The sequence below is a fragment of the Parasteatoda tepidariorum genome, chromosome 8, assembly GCF_982258835.1.
Source record: "Parasteatoda tepidariorum strain Cologne lab strain chromosome 8, Ptep-v5.0, whole genome shotgun sequence".
In the NCBI taxonomy this organism is placed as follows: domain Eukaryota; kingdom Metazoa; phylum Arthropoda; class Arachnida; order Araneae; family Theridiidae; genus Parasteatoda; species Parasteatoda tepidariorum.
In genome coordinates this window covers 102774660-102798152 of record NC_141762.1, presented here as the reverse complement: position 1 = coordinate 102798152, position 23493 = coordinate 102774660, and the positions used below count along the sequence as shown (strand labels likewise).

The 23493-nt window shown below is 35.7% G+C and overlaps 1 protein-coding gene across 1 annotated transcript in view; it reads right to left on the bottom strand.

Annotated features, from left to right (window-relative positions):
* The window catches only part of LOC107456578 (neuronal acetylcholine receptor subunit alpha-7-like), a 461896-nt gene that overhangs the window by 15928 nt on the left and 422475 nt on the right, over nt 1–23493 (bottom strand). Inside the window, exons 5-6 of the mRNA XM_071180921.2 lie at nt 21960–22216; nt 15167–15361 (exon numbers count right to left, since the gene is read on the bottom strand). Coding sequence (XP_071037022.1) covers nt 15167–15361; nt 21960–22216 — 452 coding nt within the window. The remainder of the gene's footprint in view (nt 1–15166; nt 15362–21959; nt 22217–23493) is intronic.

The window sequence follows — 23493 nt, the reverse complement described above, 5'->3', positions numbered from 1 at the left end:
GCACAAAGAAAACGGTTTCGATAACTTTTCTCATCACTAATTAAGGATGAGATTTATTCATATCAGGGGAAATATTCGTCACTCAAAAATCAATGACGCTTATGAACTCAAAGTTTTTAATTTTGTATTTAACTTTAATAGGTTCTAATTATTTCCCCCTTTATATCTCTCTAGACCCCGTATCATTCATTTAAAAGACAACCACGTAAAGAATTAATAGGAAATATCTGATTCGCTCATTTTTTTAAATTGCCTGGAATAAAAGAGAAAACATTTTTCGTCAGATAATTTATTCTTGTATTTGATGACAGTTTCTTAAATTAAGTAGATTGGAATAAATTATTTCAGATTTCATTCGAAGTCTCTTTTTCTTTTTTCATGAGTGAGTCAGTATTCCATTTGCAACCAGACCCTGGATAAATTATTAGACGCACTGTAAGATTCTATGAAAAATCTCAATTATCAAGAGATACTATACAGGTTTATTGTTTTTACGCGACTGAAACCGGTTTGCACTTGTTTATGTTCTTGTGTATCAACGCGACTGAAACCGGTTTGCACTTGTTTATGTACTTGTGTATCAACGCGACTGAAACCGGTTTGCACTTGTTTATGTTCTTGTGTATCAACGCGACTGAAACCGGTTTGCACTTGTTTATGTTCTTGTGTATCAACGCGACTGAAACCGGTTTGCACTTGTTTATGTACTTGTGTATCAACGCGACTGAAACCGGTTTGCACTTGTTTATGTTCTTGTGTATCAACGCGACTGAAACCGGTTTGCACTTGTTTATGTCCTTGTGTATCAACGCGACTGAAACCGGTTTGCACTTGTTTATGTACTTGTGTATCAACGCGACTGAAACCGGTTTGCACTTGTTTATGTCCTTGTGTATCAACGCGACTGAAACCGGTTTGCACTTGTTTATGTACTTGTGTATCAACGCGACTGAAACCGGTTTGCACTTGTATCAATGGGTGAAATGAGACGATGTATAAGTTCAACGATCGGATAAATTAGACGATATATTATATAAATATAGAATATTTATTATATCAAGCATTATATTAGTATATTATAATTAAGGCCCGGATTTTGATGACATATGCATTTTTTTTGCATTTTTGGACATTTTTTGTCTTTTAGAGCATTTTTTTAGATTTATAGGGCATTTTTCTTTAAATTTTGGGGCGTATTTTGCATTTTAATGCATTTTTTAAAGTTTTCTGTTAATTTTTTCCAATTTTTATTATTTTTTATCAATTTTCATTATTACACTGGCTTTCAAACAATGAAGAAAATCTATGGGATATTAACAGGTGAAGCAAAATCTTTTCAAATTGAAGAAGAATTGTCAGTAAGTGAGACCGTCTTTTTCAAGTACGCACCTATAACATCAGTAGACGTTGAAAGAAGCTTCTGCAGGAATGAAAATTTACTTTCAGACAAGAGACGCTCGTTTACATTTCAAATTATCAAAAAACATTTAATAATGCAATGCAATTCTGATATTTAGTAATATTATGTTACTAATATTTTGGTGTTATATCCATCAAAGTTTCTATAAAAAAGAAAAATATTTTGGTCTCAATATATTTTCCATTTTTTGTTATTTTAGGATATAAAACATATTTTTCAAACTTTAATGAACAAGTATTGCATTGCTTTATATTTTTTAAATGACTCATAATAATTTTAAAGAGCAAAACATTTTTTTAATTCAATATTTTTACTTTATTTAAGGCATTTTTTGCGCAATTTTTGCATTTTTAAGGGCATTTTTTTGCCCTTTTTAAGGGCATTTTCTGCACTTTTTAAGGGCATTAGTTGAGATTTTTTAGGTCATCAAAATCCGGACTCTAATTATAATTGTTACATCAAATTATGAGACCCACTGTTTAATAATGACATGATTTGCTCGAGTTTATAGGCAGTACTTCTATATTTAAACACACATGTAATGGGTTTTTATTCAGAAGACAAACAAATGCAAACCGGTTTCATTTGAGTAAAAACACTACAGCTCTATAGTATCACCTTGTTAAGTGACGCCAGAGGGCGTATGTGCCAGGGAGAAAATTGTAGTGTTAGTAGTAGTAGTAGATGCATGTAACTGCAGCGATGAACCATCGCCACAGCTCTCAATAAATTTGTTTTGTTTGTAACCAGTCGCCTAGAATTACTTATAACCTCTTCATACAGTCCAAGCTATCGACGACCTTATAGTTTGGTCGTAACAGCCGGAGTGCTAATCTAGCAGAATTAATCGTGAATTAATTCAATCTGTCAACATGGCGACTGCTACAAAAGCTACTACGTCGCTCGAGTCTAGCGTCGTTCTAACAAGAAAGCGAGCAAGCATCAAAGGTCAAATAACTAGGCTTTCGAACGTGCTTACCGATGAAACACCAAATCAAAAATCCCTTGAGATCAAACTCAATTCATTGAGGGGTCTAAAAACGAAGATCGATGATCTTCGAAACGATTGCTACAGTATCTTATCCGATACAGATTTAGCAGACTTTGAAATTTCCCTAACGGAAATGGAGGACAACGTAGAAGCAATTGAGGTAAGCTTCTTAGACTTAATTATTCCACAAACTTCAAATTTGAGTTCAAATTCTGTTTTGAATGAACCGAATACTAATGCAAACATTAAACTACCTCAAATTACTTTACCCCAATTTTCGGGTAAATACACTGACTGGCTTACCTTCAAAGCTCAGTTTACTACCTTAATTGATGAAAACAATCAATTAAGTGACTCTCAAAAACTGTATTATTTACAATCATCATTAACTGGTACTGCAAAACAATTACAGAATGTAGATGACTCTTATTCTTCCTTGTTTAACGCATTAAAAAACAGATATGAAAACAAACGACTGATAGTAAACAGTCATATAACTGAGTTATTAAATTTAAGTAAAATTAAATTTGAATCTTGTAAGGATTTAAGAAACTTAATTGATAATTTACTTAATCAATTAAGAGCATTAAAGCAACTTGGATTAGAACAAAATAAATTATCTGAGACACTAATAATGAACATTGTTTTGCAACGCCTTGACGATGAATCAAGAAAGGCTTTCGAAATGTCTTTAAATTGTAACGAATTACCCACTTGGGAATTTTTTACTGAGTTTGTGTTAAAACGTATTCAAGCTCTTGAAAATGTTCAAAAATGTATTTCCGTTTCAAAACCGAAACAAGAAGTAACCCCCAAACATAAAAGTTTCGTTTTGCAAAATGATAAACATTTCTCTTGTTCTATGTGTCATCAAAACCATTTTATATATAAGTGTAAAAAATTCATTGACTTATCTGCTCAAGAGCGATTGAATAGTGTAAGAAAATTGCATCTGTGTTTTAATTGTTTGGGTAAACACATGTTATCTCAATGTAAAAAATTAGAGTTTAAATGTAAACATTGCTCTAGAAATCATCATTCGACACTTCATGGGGCTAATTTCTTAAAACCCGAAGTTGAGAACAAAAATAATCAAATATAAGAATCCAATTGCTCTAATTTAACTGAGATTATTCCAAATCAAGCAAATATTGAGATGAGTAATATGAGTGGAGGGGAAACGAAAACTGTCACTTCCTCCTTCGCCCTTTCTCACAGCTGGCAGAAGGCGCCGCTAAGCAGTTGTAATGTCTATGATACTTACTCAAATGTTTTGCTTTCAACTGCTTTAATTTATGTGCGAGGAATAAATGAATGTTTTTATCCCTTTTTATGTATTCTCGATAGCGGTTCTGAAATAAGCGCTATTACTGCTGATGCAGCAAAATTATTGTGTTTAAAGGAGAATACATTAAACTCATTAATAACTGGAATTAATGGGGCAACTTTGAATGTAAATAAATCGATCTCTGCTCTTGTTTCTAATAAAAATAGAGACTTTACGAAAGAGATAAAAATGCTGATAGTGCCTAAAATTACTGAATTAACCCCTGCTAAACCGCTTGATGTTTCTAAAATTAATTTTCCTCAAAATTTGACTTATGCAAATCCTAACTTTTTTAAGCCTCAACGTGCTCAAATCTTGCTTGGCGGAGATATTTTTTACGAACTATTACGAACCGAGCAAATAAAATTGGAAAATAGTTCAGTCATTTTACAGAACTCTGTACTCGGCTGGATTGTAACGGGAAGATTGGGCACTAAAGATAATTGTAAGGAATACAAATGTCACTTATTATCACAAGATCACACTTTAACTGATTTGCAAAAATTTTGGGACCTTGAGTCTCTAGGAATAAAGGATGAACCCAAATGCTTAGAGGGGGATAAAGCACTATCCAAATTTAATGAAACAATTAGTTATAAAAATAAAAGAAATGAAATCACTCTTCCTTGGAAAGGAGATTGGAGGGAATTGAAAGATAATCTTACTGTCGCAACTAAGCGATTTAAAGGTCTTTTAAATCGTATGACTTCAAATGAAGAATTGTATATTCAATATAGTGAAATATTGCAAGATTACTTAGAAAAGGGAATTATTGAGAAGGTTTCATCCGCTTCAGATACTGTTGATAAACCTGTGTTTTATTTACCCCATCACCCAGTTTTCCGGAAGGACAGTGTTTATACCAAGTGTCGCATTGTTTTTGATGCTAGTTCTTGTGATGTTGGTGAACTTTCACTTAACGATTGTCTCTGGACGGGAACGAACCTTAATCCGAATGTATTTCATCTTTTAACCTTTTTCCGAATGAATAAATTTGCTATTTTAGCGGACATTGAACGTGCCTTTTTGCAAATAGCATTGAACGAAAATGATAAGGACGCATTAAGGTTCCTTTTCACTCTAGACGATCCCACTAAGTCTGAAAATACTCAATTGCAGGTATTCAGATTCAACAGGCTTCCATTTGGAGTCAATGCAAGCCCTTTTTTGCTTTCAGCGACTATCAAGCACCATAATGATAAGTTCAAGAAAATGTATCCAACAACTTCAAATATTCTTGATACTTGCTTTTATGTCGACGACATTGTAGCTGGTGCAGATAACTTATCTGAAGCCTTCAAAATTTCTAGGGAAGCTGACATTATCATGAAGGATGCTAGCATGCACCTTCGTAAATGGGTTTCAAACGACGAGTCACTAAAACAAATGTGGGAGGAACAAGGATTCAGTACTCTTCCTCCATCCTCATCAGAAAGCCCAAACGAGTTACACAAAGTTCTTGGGATGTCCTGGGACACAAAACTGGATATTTTAACTATGGAAGTTAAGGGACTACTGGAATTTCTTGACTTGAGAAAAAATACAAAACGATTTGTGTTGCAAGCAGCAGGTAGAATATTCGATCCCGTAGGACTAGTAACACCTTACACCATCAGATTAAAGATTCTTCTCCAAGAATTATGGTTGCGTAAGATCTCATGGGACGACGAGCTTCCTTCAGATATTCAAGAAACTTGGAAGCAGTGGTGTATCGAAATTCCTGAATTGGCTAGCTTGCAAATACCCAGAAATGTATTTCAAATTTCTGATCACTCAGACTTTGTGTTAGAATTGCATGCATTTGCAGACGCTAGTACAAGGGCTTACGGTGCTGCCATATACTTAAGAATTAAAACAGCAAATCAAGTAACTGTAAACTTAGTGGCTTCCAAGAGCCGTGTTGCACCCCTTAAGAGAATTTCTCTTCCTAGGTTAGAATTGATAGCCGCATTGCTTGCTTCACGACTTGCACGTGAAGTAAAGAAGGTATTAGATCGGAAAGGAATATCTTCTATTTATTATTGGACAGACTCTCGGATTACATTGTATTGGATAAAAGGTTCCGTATTTAAGTGGAAACCCTTTGTAGCAAACAGGGTTAAAGAAATTCAATCTCTCACTGACCGAGAATCTTGGAATCATTGTGCTGGATGCGAAAATCCAGCAGACTTAGTAACTAGAGGAATAAGTTGCAAATCTCTCATCGAAAATGTCACCTGGTGGACCGGACCAGACTTCTTAAAGAAATTAGTAATTCCTAAGTGTGATGAGACTCTGAACATTCCAGAAACTGACCTACCTTGTGAAGAACTGAAAAAGTGCTCTGCTCCTGATCCTAATGACATTCAATCTATTTCTTTAATTACCACCAAAGATAGATCCTTTTTTGAACAAATTCTTAACCTTTCTAACAGTTTTGTTAAACTAATTCGAATTTTATCCTTTATTTTTAGATTTATTCATAATTGTCGTAATCCAATATCTAGAAATAAGGGGTTCTTAACCATTGAAGAGAACAAACATGCAGAAAATTGGCTTCTGCTTTCATTGCAGTCAGGTGAGTTCCAAGAGGAATTTAAAAGGCTCAAACAAGGTGAACCAGTGTCATCTAGGAGTAAGTTATCTTGTTTAAATGTATTTTTGGATGAAAATTCTCTAATTCTTGTTGGTGGCAGACTTAGAAACTCTGATTTATCGAATAATAGTAAATTTCCCATTGTGCTGCCTAGCAAGCATAAATTAACTGATGTAATTTTGAATCATTATCATTTGAAGTATTTTCATTTAGGTGCACAAGCACTCTTGTTTCAAGTGCGACAGAAATTCTGGCCGCTTAACGGCAGAAATAATTGTCGTAAAATTGTTCATTCTTGTGTGATTTGCTTTAAAAATAAGCCTGTAAGTGTTCAACAAATAATGGCCGATCTACCAAGGGAACGTGTCACTCCTAAATTTGTCTTTAATGTGACAGGGGTTGACTTTTGTGGCCCCTTTCTAGTAAAATTTAAAAATCAGCGTAAAGGAGTGTTAAATAAGATTTACGTAGCTGTTTTTATTTGCTTATGCTCAAAGGCTATGCATCTTGATTTTGTTTCAGACTTAACCACTCAAGGATTTATAGCTTGTTTGAAACGTTTCTTTGGTAGACGAGGCAAATGTTCGAAAATCATGTCAGACAATGGAAAGACATTTGTTGGAGCAAATGTTGAGATTAAAAAACTTTTGAAGCTTGTCACTTCCCGCAATGAAAACTTGTCTAACTTTCTCTCAAACGAGAATATTGTATGGGAATTTATACCCCCCAAATCACCTAATTTTGGGGGCCTTTGGGAAGCTGGGGTGAAGGCTTTCAAATTTCATTTCAAACGAGTAATAGGTAGCCAAAAATTGACGCTTGAAGAATTTGTAACTATTTTAGCTGAAATAGAAGGAGTATTGAACTCCCGGCCCCTCATTCCATTGTCGGCAAACTTTGATGATTTTCGGACATTAAGTCCAGGTCACTTCATAATTGGGAGACCAATAAATGGCCTTCAAGAACCTCTACTTAATGATATCAAGGAGACTCATTTGTCCAAATGGCAAAGGGTAACTAAATTTAGTCAACAAATTTGGCAATTGTGGAAGAAAGATTACTTAAATAATTTGCAGGGTCGAACCAAATGGAAATTTAGTAAGAACGATGTAAAACAGGGTACTCTTGTTTTAATAAAAAATGAGCAACTTCCTGCCACACAGTGGTCAGTTGGAAGAATAGTGGAAATATTTCAAAGTAGGGATGGAAAAATAAGAATTGTAAATTTACGTATGCCTAATGGTAAAATATTCAAGAGAAATGTCAGAGACATTTGTATATTACCGCTTGAATGAAAAAAAAAATGAACCATCGCCACAGCTCTCAATAAATTTGTTTTGTTTGTAACCAGTCGCCTAGAATTACTTATAACCTCTTCATACAGTCCAAGCTATCGACGACCTTATACAACTGATAAGTATAATTTTACATAGAATCTTAGAGTGCATCAAATAATTGGTCAGAGACTGTAGGTTATGTTCCAAGTTTCATTTTTTCAATTTTCATTATTCAATTTAATAAGAAAGCTGAAAAACAAAGCAAAAACACCCAGTTGTTTTTTCGTTGAATTCTATATACAAGTCAGAACATCTAAAATCGAAAACAACGACTGAAATTCCTCTATAGTTTGTCTAAAGTAAGAACTCCTCTAGCCATTCGTCTGGACCCGTTACAATGACTACGGTAACGATGTGTAACTATTTCAAGTAGGGGTGTGGGGTCACTGTGTAGGACTGCTTTAGCCTCGGGTCTGCGCGAGAAAGGGAATATTTTTCTACGGACTATTGTGTTAGTCCTAGAGTGAAGAGAAGCTTCCCTCCCTGAAATGCGCTATTTTTGTTTTCATTGCGGCAGATGGCCTCTGACTTTGCTGTGGGGCAGTTCTTACAATAGACAAACTATATTCACTCTTGTTCAAAAAATATGAATATTGAAACCCATTGACTAACTGCTTTAATTTGAAGCAATAACTGCAGATTTTCTATCTAAACATTTTGTATTTGCACCAAAAATTGTACCAAGGGTTAAATGATTTGATTGTTATAATGTTAATGGCTTAATATTATCTACAATATATTGATAGCTAGGATATTAATAGCTTAAACGATATTTAAATGATATTAATAACCTGAATGAATATTTGTTTTTCTTGTTACTAAACTACGACGTATAACATATCTTCGAAAGTTGGACACACGAGAGAACCTAATTCCGAACCTATCCTTGAAAGAGGCTAGTCCTTGATCCTTGAGTCCATACTCTACGCCGATGACTTGAGCGGGACTCACATGCGTTCATAAGCTACACGGATGGCTAGACGCATGAGCACATAGCAGTCAAAAGGTTAAGTATAAGTTTTCACAGGAATTATTAGTGAAAAAGGTTTTAAGTGATGTTTTTATATACAAATAAAATTGAGACTTTTTTTTTTCACTGAAAAATCTAATTTTAGTTTCATTTAACTGAATATTAAGATTATTATTGAGTTTCTAAAAGTCTTATTGAGCAAAAAAGCTCAGTGAATTGTGAACGCCAAATGTTCATAAATTATACTTCAAATGCAAGACGTTGCTGGTTTTTCGTTGTTCCTGAGTCAAAATTTTTGATGGTTCTCCATTGATGGACCAACATAATCCTGATGATAACCATCCATGATTCTCTCATGTACCATTATATTTTTTGATGGTAATCAACAAAAATAACCATCACCTCAATGTAGGAATTCGGACTGATTTATGATGATCCAACATGAGAACAACAACTTGTTTTGATGGTTTGTTCATGTTGAATCATCATGAATTTCTACCATAGTGTCTTAGAAATCCAATGTTGGAACAATCATCATCCCAATGTAGGAATTCGGATGGATTTATGATGGTCCAGCATGAGAACAACAACTTGTTTTGATGGTTTGTTCATGTTGAATCATCATGAATTTCCACCATAGTGTCTTAGAAATCCAATGTTGGAACAATCATTATCCCAATGTAGGAATTCGGACTAATTTATGATGATCCAACACGAGAACAACAACTTGTTTTGATGGTTTGTTCATGTTGAATCATCATGATTTTCCACCATAGTGTCTTAGAAATCCAATGTTGGAACAATCATCATCCCAATGTAGGAATTCGGATAGATTTATGATGGTCCAGCATGAGAACAACAACTTGTTTTGATGGTTTGTTCATGTTGAATCATCATGAATTTCTACCATAGTGTCTTAGAAATCCAATGTTGGAACAATCATCATCCCAATGTAGGAATTCGGACTGATTTATGATGATCCAACATGAGAACAACAACTTGTTTTGATGGTTTGTTCATGTTGAATCATCATGAATTTCTACCATAGTGTCTTAGAAATCCAATGTTGGAACAATCATCACCTCAATGTAGGAATTCGGACTGATTTATGATGATCCAACATGAGAACAACAACTTGTTTTGATGGTTTGTTCATGTTGAATCATCATGAATTTCTACCATAGTGTCTTAGAAATCCAATGTTGGAACAATCATCATCCCAATGTAGGAATTCGGATGGATTTATGATGGTCCAGCATGAGAACAACAACTTGTTTTGATGGTTTGTTCATGTTGAATCATCATGAATTTCCACCATAGTGTCTTAGAAATCCAATGTTGGAACAATCATTATCCCAATGTAGGAATTCGGACTAATTTATGATGATCCAACACGAGAACAACAACTTGTTTTGATGGTTTGTTCATGTTGAATCATCATGATTTTCCACCATAGTGTCTTAGAAATCCAATGTTGGAACAATCATCATCCCAATGTAGGAATTCGGATAGATTTATGATGGTCCAGCATGAGAACAACAACTTGTTTTGATGGTTTGTTCATGCTGAATCATCATGAATTTCCACCATAGTGTCTTAGAAATCCAATGTTGGAACAATCATCACCTCAATGTAGGAATTCAGACTGATTTATGATGATCCAACATGAGAACAACAACTTGTTTTGATGGTTTGTTCATGTTGAATCATCATGAATTTCCACCATAGTGTCTTAGAAATCCAATGTTGGAACAATCATCACCTCAATGTAGGAATTCGGACTGATTTATGATGATCCAACACGAGAACAACAACTTGTTTTGATGGTTTGTTCATGTTGAATCATCATGAATTTCCACCATAGTGTCTTAGAAATCCAATGTTGGAACAATCATCATCCCAATGTAGGAATTCGGATAGATTTATGATGGTCCAGCATGAGAACAACAACTTGTTTTGATGGTTTGTTCATGCTGAATCATCATGAATTTCCACCATAGTGTCTTAGAAATCCAATGTTGGAACAATCATCACCTCAATGTAGGAATTCAGACTGATTTATGATGATCCAACATGAGAACAACAACTTGTTTTGATGGTTTGTTCATGTTGAATCATCATGAATTTCCACCATAGTGTCTCAGAAATCCAATGTTGGAACAATCATCATCCCAATGTAGGAATTCGGATAGATTTATGATGGTCCAGCATGAGAACAACAACTTGTTTTGATGGTTTGTTCATGCTGAATCATCATGAATTTCCACCATAGTGTCTTAGAAATCCAATGTTGGAACAATCATCATCCCAATGTAGGAATTCGGATAGATTTATGATGGTCCAGCATGAGAACAACAACTTGTTTTGATGGTTTGTTCATGTTGAATCATCATGAATTTCCACCATAGTGTCTTAGAAATCCAATGTTGGAACAATCATCACCTCAATGTAGGAATTCGGACTAATTTATGATGATCCAACATGAGAACAACAACTTGTTTTGATGGTTTGTTCATGTTGAATCATCATGAATTTCCACCATAGTGTCTTAGAAATCCAATGTTGGAACAATCATCACCTCAATGTAGGAATTCGGACTAATTTATGATGATCCAACATGAGAACAACAACTTGTTTTGATGGTTTGTTCATGTTGAATCATCATGAATTTCCACCATAGTGTCTTAGAAATCCAATGTTGGAACAATCATCACCTCAATGTAGGAATTCGGACTAATTTATGATGATCCAACATGAGAACAACAACTTGTTTTGATGGTTTGTTCATGTTGAATCATCATGAATTTCCACCATAGTGTCTTAGAAATCCAATGTTGGAACAATCATCACCTCAATGTAGGAATTCGGACTAATTTATGATGATCCAACATGAGAACAACAACTTGTTTTGATGGTTTGTTCATGTTGAATCATCATGAATTTCCACCATAGTGTCTTAGAAATCCAATGTTGGAACAATCATCACCTCAATGTAGGAATTCGGACTAATTTATGATGATCCAACATGAGAACAACAACTTGTTTTGATGGTTTGTTCATGTTGAATCATCATGAATTTCCACCATAGTGTCTTAGAAATCCAATGTTGGAACAATCATCACCTCAATGTAGGAATTCGGACTAATTTATGATGATCCAACATGAGAACAACAACTTGTTTTGATGGTTTGTTCATGTTGAATCATCATGAATTTCCACCATAGTGTCTCAGAAATCCAATGTTGGAACAATCATCATCCCAATGTAGGAATTCGGATAGATTTATGATGGTCCAGCATGAAAAAAATCCTAAATTGTTTTAATGGTATATTCCTGAGAACCAACAAGAATTATTATTAAACCATCATGGAAATGCATTATTGGACCATCACGAATTCCCATCATAGAATCTTAGTCAAATGTTGTAACGGTCATGAACCACCATCAGCCCGATGTAAGAATTCCGACTGATTCGTGATGGTTCAACATAAGAATAGTAACTGGCTTTGATGGTTTGTTATTGTTGAACCATCAGAAATTTCCATCATAGTTTCTTAGAAATAAAATGTTATAACGGTTATGAACAACCATCATCCCAATGAAGGAATTCGGACTGATTTATGATAGTCCAACATAAAAAAAAACAAATTGTTCTGATGGTATATTTCTGTTGAACCAACAAGAATTATTACTAAACCATCATATGGAAATGCATTATTTAACCATCACGAATTCCTATTAAACTATCATGAAATGTATAGTTGGAACCATCATATGAACCTTCCTATATTTCGTATTTCATAACATTTAAAGAATTAAAACAAAGTCTAAATTAATGTCGATGACGTAAATTCACAGTATTTATTACACTTATATGTTGAAGGCGCATGTTAATGAAGGCGAATATTTTATTATACTAATTCGAAATAGAGTAGGAGTCTCAAGTTCAGGCGAATTTTTCCCACTCCTAACTTTTCCCCTCTTCGTTTCCATTGCTTATGGCTAAGTTTACGTCAACGTCCCTGGTAACGAAGTTGCGGATATCCTGGCTAAAAGAGGCTGCTCTGAGATGGCAACTACCGACTATGACCTCACTTTTCAAGAGATTTTCTCAGTGACGAAAAATAGAGTCCGGCAGGTCTGGCTCTCCCCTCCTGCCCATCCCTGGTTCTGTAGGAAAAGACTAGGATGTGCATTGGATCTTGAGGCTGACAGACAGGCTCAAACGGCCGCCTCAAGATTTATCAGTGGGCACCTCAAATGCATGACCTTTGAATGCGGCCGCAAAGTCTTCCCAACGTGCACCAAGTACCATCTGATGCCGGCCTCCCCCGATCATGTCCTCGACTGCTTGGGGCTCGCTCTTGCGGATATTTGTCATAGCCCACTTCTGGTGCTTGATTTTGCTAGGGTCCACGGTCTCTTGGATTTGATCTAGCTGTCGCTAGATCCTGAAGGATTGGACACAACACAACATGGCTAAGTTTACTCTTTTTCCACAGTGAAGGCTCAGAGGATAGAGCGTTTGCCTTCCAATGAGGTAAACTGGGTTCGAATCAGAGCAATGGCTAGTCGATATGAATCCCGCATCCGGCTTGCATCGACCACAGTGCTGACGTAAAACAGTCTCAGTGGTAGACGGATCAGTCCCCTTGCCGTTAGACTAACCGTTGGAGGATTTCATGGTTTTTCTCTCAGTTCTCTCATGGTCCTCCACAAATTCAGGTTAGTTCCATGAGAAAGTCATCCACGAAAGCAAACTTTTCTCCATTACTTTATCCAGGAATTCCCATTGTCCTATGTATTGGGTTTAAAATGACAAGGCTACGGAGTTCGTTATTAGTAATCGCATAGCCCAGAAAAATTGGATCGGCTGTTGAACGACGGTTATAAAATCAGCACGTTTTTGAAAGAAGATGGGATATATACTGACAAGGGGAAACTCGCGAAACCGTGGTAATGTAGAAAAGTTGAGAGAGTGGGGCAATCGCGAAAACTTGAGGCACCTATCCCAGAAAGCATATAACATTACGGCAACCATGATGGAATTTCTTTTTTATTATCAAGAAAGTGTTTGTACTAAAAATCTTTTTTTCAATAAAGCAAAAATATTGAAGTTTCAAACCTTCATCTTAAGAAGATTAAAAATTATTCGTTTTTAAACTTTTTTAAAAAAGCATTGTCACTTACGATGTTTAGGCTGACGCGACATTAGAGATAGGATCCAATTGCATTGTGCATTAAAATTTCATGACAAGGTGTATTTTTAACTGAGTTTACAAGATATTGCGAAAAAAACTTATAATTACGTAGATTGAAGACTATTTCCACTTTGAGACTAACTTTATTAAAGGATTTTTTCTCAAAATCTTCTCAAAAATAAAACACAAAAACCAGACCACTTGGAATCTCCCCCCCAAAAGCACACATGGTATCAGAGTTCTCGACCTGGAGGCTCCCTGGCCCAAGGTTTTAGTAGACAGGAACGAACTATTCTTGCCCGCTTTCGAAGTGGGCACCTTAAATCAATGAAATTTTCGGAAGGATCCAAGAACTTTGAAATTTTTAACAACTTTTCTTCAGAGCAGGCCTCGTCTCACCCCATCTTCCCGTGCCTAGGGCTCACCCAAGCAGGATTTAGCAGATGGAAGGTGTTGAATTTTTTGAGGGTGTATAACGTCATGGACCTGGCCAATTGGGGCGCGCAACAACAACAACAGGGATTTGTTTCCCTCTCGAACACCCTATGTCAACCTCGATTTAAGGTTCTTATATAGAAGTTTGTTTTCTAAGGTTTTGGATGAGGGTAATGTCGGTAGAATAGAGCAAATGGTCACAGATCTCGTTTTAAGGTTAGAAGGTTTGCACTCAAACCGCATAACAAACTTTATTAGGCTTACATTAAAAGGTTTTTGCTAGGTGAAAATAAACCTTATTTTGCTATATCTGGGTATTATACACCGAAGAGCCATTGCATTACGACCACCCTGCTAATAACATGTAGGTCCACCTTTAGCCCTCAAAACTGCTAGCATCCGCCGTGGCATTGATTCCACAAGGTGCTGATAGGTAGACTGAGGTATCTGGTACCAAGCGCTCACCAACTGGTCCCGCAATTCCCTCACATTGTGAGGGGGTAGCGTGGCAGCACGAATTTGGTTTTCCAAGTAGGACCACAAATGCTTTATTGGATTAAGGTCAGGTGAATTTGGGGGCCTAAACATGACTTGAAAGTCACTGGAATGTTCCATGACGATTAGACCCTTATGACATGGTGCATTATCCTGTTGGTAAACACCATCTCCCGCAGGAAAAACTGTTGCCATGAATGGGTGAACAACTATGTTCAAGTAGCTTACAGACGTCAGGGATTTTTGTATGAGGATTATGGGTCCTAATGTGCCCCATGAAAACATTGTTCCAGGGCCAGCCAGAAACCATGAAAACCTGGGCTAGCCTATTGTTATAGATGGAGGGTGGTCATAATGAAATGGCTCTTCGGTATATTTACTAACATGTACATATATAGACAGAATGGATAATTACCAAGTGTGAGCTTCTCTCCTGAGTCGGGTGGAAGAGCGAATCCCAGTAGTGCCATCGAAGAGATGAGAACACATGGAATGATGAGGTTGAATCCGTAATATAAAGTCCTCCGCCTGATGTGGATATAGAAGGTGATGTCCACGTAAGGCTCTGGGCAGCAAGCATAAATTATCTCGTTGCGCTTGCCTGGCAGTGCTAAAAAACAAAACAGGCATTAGAAGAAGAAAAATTATTTATTTAAAAAATCGCAGTGAATACTGCAACACAGGGCAGCGATGGCTCTGGGATGGAGCGCTTGCCTTCCAATGAGGTGAACCGGGGTTCCACCCCTGCTCGATAGGAATTCCGCATCCGGCTTGCACTTGACCACAGTTCTGACGTGAAATATCCTCAGTGGTAGATGGATCATGGATTTGAGTCCCCTTGCAGTCTGGCAAACCATGGGAGATTCTCGTGATCTTCCTTTTCCTCTCCATATAACTCAAATGCGGGTTAGTTCGGTCAAAAAAGTCATCCGAGAAGGTAAATTTCTCCTGATACTTGATACAACAGCTTTTTCGTCTTCTGAGTTGGATCCAAAATGACATGGCTACGGAGTTCAACATTAGTAGTCGTAAATCCTAAAAATTGGGTCGGCAGTTCATCGACGTTTATAAAAAATACTGAAACACAGTTTTTAGTTAGAGGATGCGCAAGCAATGCCTCAAAATCTGTTTTCTTCGCTTTTTCGAGTAAAAAAAATTCAAATAAATGATCAGTTACTACAAATAAGTTGCTCCACATTATTCACCTTATTCATAAATTTCAACTTTCAAAACGCTTCAAAAATTACGGGTCCCGCAGTGGACTGATCATAAGGATGCGGTTCTCAGTAGAACACCGAAGTGAAGCATCACTGACACCCGTATTCACCACGCCGAGTTAAATTCAAGAGTAACTCGAGGATCGGAATATCCACGGTTCAGAGTTACTCTCGGATTAACCCTCGCTTTTTATTCTCCAACCGTTTTCAACAGAGGATTTCACAACTCGAGTTTAACTCTTGCAGGAAATATAACAAGGCCTTTGATTGGGCAAGGTAAAACCATGTGACTTTGTATATAATATAAACACGTGCATCGTGCATAAACAAATTAGCGTGAGTATCGCTAATTTAAGTGGAGAGGTTTTAAGAAACGATGCCTTTCAAAAAAGTCTATTTCATCTAACTCTTCTTAGGTCATTATTTCTGATAGTTGGGACATATCTTTCCCTTCTTTCAACAGTTTCAAGAAATTCAAGATCTTCAAGCTCAAACGCAGCGATAGAATCCTCCATCTTGTTTGTTTACAAGCTCCTCGTCAATAGGTTACCCTCCGATAACACGGCAAAAACGGAGGGTTACCCGGAGAGTCAGAACTGTCGATGAAATCTGCGAGTTTGGCGAAATTTCGGCTGGAGAATAACGTTTCGCACTAAACTCGTGATTTTACTCTTACTCATAGATTACCCGGAGGTAATCTGTGCTGGTGAATACGGACGTGACTGCGGGCAGTAGGCAGATGGGTGACCACTTTGATCAGCCTGCGTAGGGATCGAGGGTGCGCGTTATCGGTCCTCGTTAAACTGTTCTACCGTAAAGTGCTTGACTTCGCGCGCAGATCGTTGGTCTGCTAAAGCAGGGGAGCCTCTGCAGAGGATCAAAATTACGATCCTTGTCCTCGGATCATCTTCAGGGATGCTTCCCAGACTGCCGCCAATAGCCCATATTGCAGCTTTAGTGAGACGTAAATAAAATACCTACCATAATTTACATTCCTTTCCTCAAAAGTAAAATTTCTGCGAATTTACTTGGGAATTCTTTTTCAAATATGATCTAGAAATATCTTTTTTTACTAAACTGAGACATTTTTTTTTATAACCGTCGTTGAACAGCCGACCCAAGTTCATGGGTTTACGACTACTAACGTTCAACTTCGTAGCCTTGTAATTTTGAACCAATCCAGAAGACAAGGAAACTCCTGGATCAGTACCCCCAGAGGTATTTATTTGTTGTGGGAACGTGGAGGACTTTGAGACTCGACTGATTTAACGTGCATCAGTCACCATTTACTACACGGGGAGTCTTCGGCCGGCGAGGATCGAATCCACGACCTCTTGGATATGGGCCCAGCGCCCAACCGACCAGGCTATCCCGACCCTAAACTGAGACATTATATTTGTTTGATTTTCATGCAAATAATTTTCTTGGTTAACGTGTAAAGTCGGGATCTGGCAACAAATTTCGATTGCAAAATTTCCGCCGATAGTCAGTATCTGGTTACCATGTTATTCTTTTCTTTGCTGTCTCTGCTTTTGATGACGTCAGAATTGGTTAACCATAATTTCTACTTACCGTTATGTGATTGGTTCTTTTTTTTTAATTTTCATATGTTTATACATAAGCATGTTTTCAAATCGCCAAATCGGTGCTCTAGTTTCTAATTTTTTAAACGGAGAACTTTTTCTGCGGAGGTATAGCCACATTGAATATACCAACAAAGTCAAGTCTTCCCATAATCGATGATAAAAAAAAAACTGCTTACCCTATCCAAAGTATGCTTTAATTGGTATTTTCGAAAACAACAATAATTTAAGGATGAATGTACCGGAACTTGGTTTACAATTTCTCCTTTGTTGGTTTAAATATATTAACTACCATTTTTTAAATGTATCTGAATGTTGAATGCAATGCTAAGGTGAAATAAATAGATTCTTCACATAATTCTTTCAGATTGTTCAACGGCAATTTCGGAGATATATTATGCTACAGTTTTTACAGTGCAGTAAAAGAACGAAATTAATGCAGCCCAATCTCTATTTAACGAAGTTGCAGAATTCCGATAAAAAGTTCCTCATATGGAAAATTCGTTATATAGAAAATCATCATTTGAAATACTTATACAACACAAAACAGGTTTTAAATTCATAAACACTCGACATAATTCAAATAGCAATTGATGCACCTTTATCTTGTAAAATATTATCCACTATCGAATTGTTTCAAATGATTTTAACATTTTATCACATGAAGGTTTGGTGATTTCTTCATAATTTCCGTTTTCATCTTCTTTGTCCTCCTCACAATTTATTGCTGTATTGCTTTTACTTTTCACACTGTCCAAAATATTCGATTCAGTTAATATTTCGGTGGTTGCAGCTGCAGAACCAATAAAAAGAAAATTATTAATCAGTACATTACCGTTCATTTCGTGGTTCTCTCTTAGCTGTACCCGCCTTCTTTTTTTTGCTCATCTGTGTCTTGGCAACGAGTAATGATACACTTCCATTGAAATAAAAAGCGCTACATTTATTGAGAATCGAAACATTTGCTCTTTATAGAATTAACAAACAGATTTATTTGTTTAAAAAAAGGATTAGAAATGATTAAATTTAAGAGCTAGGCAATGTGTAATCCCTCTAATGGCCTACTTCTGCTTATTTGTTGTTTTTCAAAATCGGTCTTTTTAAGCTTTATTATAGCTTTGAATACTTTCATTGTTTCTATTTTAAACAAACATTCTCGCGTATGATATGTTCAAATTAAACATTGAACCTTAACAATATATTGTAAATTTAGATTTCAAATATTAACGAGCTATTTTTTTAAAAAAATAAATTGTCTTTTTTTTTTCATTTGGCTTACAGTAGAAAACTTTTTACGAGATTTAAAAGAGATAGTATTGATTGAAATTTTCATTCACTGTTAAAACTGTGATGTTATACCTATCCTAATTTGTTGTTTTTATATTTAATTTTATAACCGTCGTTGAATATAGCTGACCCAAATTTATGGGTTAACAACTACTAATGTTACTACTCCGTAGCCTTGTAATTCCCAATCCAGAAGACAAGGGAACTCCTGGATCAAGTATTGGGAGAAATTTGCCTTCGTGGAGGACTTTTTGATGGAGCTTACCCGCATTTGCGTTACATGGATAGGAAGAGCACGAGAACCTCCCAAGTTTAGCCTGACGGCAAAGGGACTCTAACTCATGATCCGTCTACCACTGAGGATATTTCACGTCAGCAGTGTGGTCGCTGCAAGCCGGATGTGGAATTCGCATCGATTGGGATTCGAACCCGGTTCGCCTGATTAGAAGGTGAACTCTCTATCTCCTGAGCTATTGCTGCTCCATACTGGAAAAAAATATATATATTTAACTCGATCCTCAAAATTACGTCAAAATGAATTTTTCTCAACAGACAGTATTTTTTATTCGATTTCAGTAGTTTTCGTAAGATGAGCCGCATAACCAATTAGAATTGGTTTCAAATAATATAAGCCTGAAATAAACTACCGTTCGCGTAAAATACGCGAAACAATTCATCATAAAAACTTGTTAAAATTTGCATTTGGCTAAGACTTACGGAAATTGGCGATTACCTTTGATATGTGGCTAATTTAATGGCTAATAATTTGAAGTCCATAGCTCGGGTCCTGGTGTTGTTATATCTTAAACTTCCGGGTTCGATTCCCGGCATGGAAACATTTTTGAGTCGCGATGGCTCAGGGGATAGAGCTTTCTCCTTCCAATGTGGTGAACTAGGTTCGAATCCCAGGGATGACTGATCGATACGAGTCCGCATCTGGCTTGCATCGACCACAGTGTTCACGTGAAGTATCCTCAGTGGTAGACGGATCATGGGTTAGAGTCCCTTTGGCATCAGGCCAACCTAGGGACGTTCTCGTGGTCTTACCTCTCCACGTAAACCAAATGCGGGTTAGTTCCATCAAAAAATCCTAAACGAAGACTAAATTTCTCCCAATATTTGATCCAGTCGTCCCCTTGTCTTCTGGATTAGGTTCAAAATGACAAGAATGTAGAGTTGAGCATTAGTAGTCGTAAACCCCCAAAAATTGGGTCGGCTGTTTAACGAAGGTTATAAAATAAAATAAATGATAAAGATTCGATTCGCGTACTCAAGTTAACTAAATTCATGAAATTATTTCGTCAATCTTGGTTAAACTTTCTGACGATCGTCATTTTTTTCGTTTACAAGAATGTGAAATTTTGATTTCGCCTCGCCCGATGCTTTAAAAAAAAGAGTTGTTATAAAAGGTAGTTATAGTTGTATAATAAAGATGTTCTTTTAAGAAGGTGGACTTAAATCTGTCACTTGCATTAAATAATTTGAGAATATTTTCTATCCGTTAATAAACACATTTTATTTTTAGAAACATGAATCCTTAAATTCTTACTTTATGCTGTATCGTAAATAAGCAATGAATCTTTATAAATTTCAAATGACATTACATTTTATAAAAGAAACATGTTTGGTGCAGTAAAAGTATGTCGTTTCACGACACCAATTTGGTGAAAAGTACCATTTTCGGTGTTGAGATGTTTCTTACAGTGTTTAAATTTAAAATAAATTACTGAAAGAAAGAAAGAAATCCAAAGATTTAAAGAACCTTAATAAAGTTATTCCTTTAATCATTATTTCACGTAGACGTCTACTTATTTATTAAACAGAGAATAAATTAATTACAATTGCGTTTCATATGGAATTCTTTATTTTCAAAGAAAATAATAATTAATAGATGAGAAGGAAAATTACACTTTTTTTATTCCAAAGATCCTTAGATAAACGCAAACGAGTTTTAAATAAGTTAATTGAAAATAAATATTTATACTAATGGTTTAGACAGTAACTATAACCGTAGACGAAGAAGAATAAAACGAAATGTGTTTATTTATGAACTGAAACATGAATCCTTAAGTAATTTTAGAAACGTGTTTGTTTTGTGAACTTAATATCAACTTCATACTCATTGAGAAATATTAAATTCAATTATAAATTAAGCTCAGTTTCTTAGCCAGGAACATAATTAACATTCTCACACATCACACTATTCTTTCAATTTATTCCAAATTCCGTTTTTTTTATTAGGCAGCTAAAAATTATGCTCATTTCTTATTAGTTGTAACATAATTCCGCACATGTCATTTGATTATTTTGGAATACTGTTTTAGATGATTCGAAAAGGGGTGATTTGTTTTAAGGAGTCGATGTTTTTTCATTTAATTTTCGTAAATATTCAGAGATCAATAAAATGAAAGGAGAATTTTTGATTTCAATCAAGGCTCTAAGGCTGCAAAGGCTGTTCGAGACATTTGTGCTGCGTATGGAAGGGCCATTGTCGAAGGATCACCTAGTGAATGGTAATCTAAACGTTAAAATGTAAATTTTGTCCTCAAAGGCATTCGTCGTTCTGGCTTTCCAGCTGTGACCAGAGAAGAGCAATTATTCACTGACCGGTTTCGTGAAAAAAATGAGCACCTAATTGGGTATACTATAGCCTACGTCACAGGATGTGTTATTCCTACTAAATTTAACTAAAAAACAGCATTTTCTGCGAACCTGATTTTTAGCAACAAGTAAACATTACATGAAGTGTGTTGTTATAAGTCGCTACTCGGCAGGTTGGAATTGCATTAGTCTAGTTCCTTTTGAAATATGAATTTATTAAACATATTTAGAACTCAGCTTATTAATTAAACTAAAAGGTAAATGTTATTCCTAGTAAGTAGAAGTAGTTGTGTTTTTTTTTTCATATTATACCCAATTGGTAAAATATATTTTCCCGCGAAAATCTCACCAATAGTTTTCTTTCAACGGTGATCACGTGAATCGCATGCCGTGTGAAAGGTCCCTGTGATTGGTTCCAAAGAAATTATTAAAGAATTTATTGACTCATAAAGTGGTGCAAGTCTGAACTGAAATCGTTAAATGGATTTATTTAAGTATCTGCTATAATGTAAATACTCACCGATGAGATCCCACTCTCCGTTCGTGATGTATGTGGAGAGATCCCCACCTTCTTCGTTGGACAGCCGAAGGTCCAGTTGATTCCCGTCATATGTCCAAGAACCGAACTTCATCTCGCACTTCTGGTCATCGAAGGGAAACCACGTGATGTCTATCTTACAAGTACTCTTGAATATCCCCGGTGGAATGTACGTGCAGCTGCCATTGTTACGCACTACAACATTTGTAGGGTGGGTGCCATCAAACTTCTCGTCTGCGCTGAAAGGATCAAGTCATTTCATGAGTTAGATTTAAAAATGATTTTTTTTATGCTGCACATTTGTTTTCTATTGCATCAATGTATGTACACATCAAATTTCATTAAAATCGGTCCAGTAGTTCTAGAGATAATCGACCCAGTCTGCAAACTCTATTAATTTCCTACACCAATGAATATAATTTAGGATTTAAAACATCTCTTAGAGCAGTGTTTCTTAACCTTTTTGCTATAATGGACCCCTTTTAAAAAATTTTCAAGAAGTCACGGACCACCCCCCTGTGAGAAAAAAAAATAATTGCAAAAAACATCAATTATTAGAAAACATTTGATTTTATTATTTTAATAGTATACAAAATTTTTAAAATTAAAATTTTTAATGTGAAGGTTGCTGCTGCTTTTCCGTAATTAATAAATTTAATTGGGGGATGGTTTTCGACAAAGCAACGTGCATATCATGTTCAACATTCAATCGATTTCGATGTTATATTTTTATTGTCACAAGTGTGGAAAATCCCGCTTCGCAAAGATACACAGTAGCAAACGGAATTATAGCTGCCATAGTTCGATTTACAAGCAATCGGTAGGCTTCCAAACGTTTTAAAAATTAGGAGAAGTCAACGGACCCACAAAATATAACTCATGGATCCCTTAGGGGTTCATGAACCACAGGTTAAGAAACCCTGTCTTAGAGCAAGTAATCTCGCAAATAAATGTAAATGTTTATCCTCGTAATCAATATTTATTTTTTCTTACGATTATACACATTTCGAGATAATCGAATATCCTGTTTACTGTCCACGAATAATTCTGGTTGTAATTTTATGTTGAGCAGAAAAAAGTAATTTTATATAAATTAAATTATTAAATAGGAGAAAAAGTATTATAAATTATTTTGCATCGCAAATGCACTGTAAAAACAAAAGGAAAGCTAATTGCGAACAAGAATAATTAGTTTAAAAATATTATCCCTTCGATTTCGTACGAAGTAAAAAAAAATTTCCTCTCTTTCTTCTAACTGATTGAAAAACCGATATTAATTAGAATTTTCAAAATGAAAGAAAAAAATTCATTTTATTTCCTAGAATTAATCTACTTGGTCAATCAGTGATTAAAATTCTTAATGGCGACTTATTAACTAATGTATTCCGGTGATTGTTGATATTTTTATTCCATTTTAAAGTGCTTCTTTTATTCGTTAACATAATTTTTCCTTTTCGATTGGGTCGACATTTACGATTTCAAAATAGAAAAAAACATTTCTAAGTTATTTTTCTGA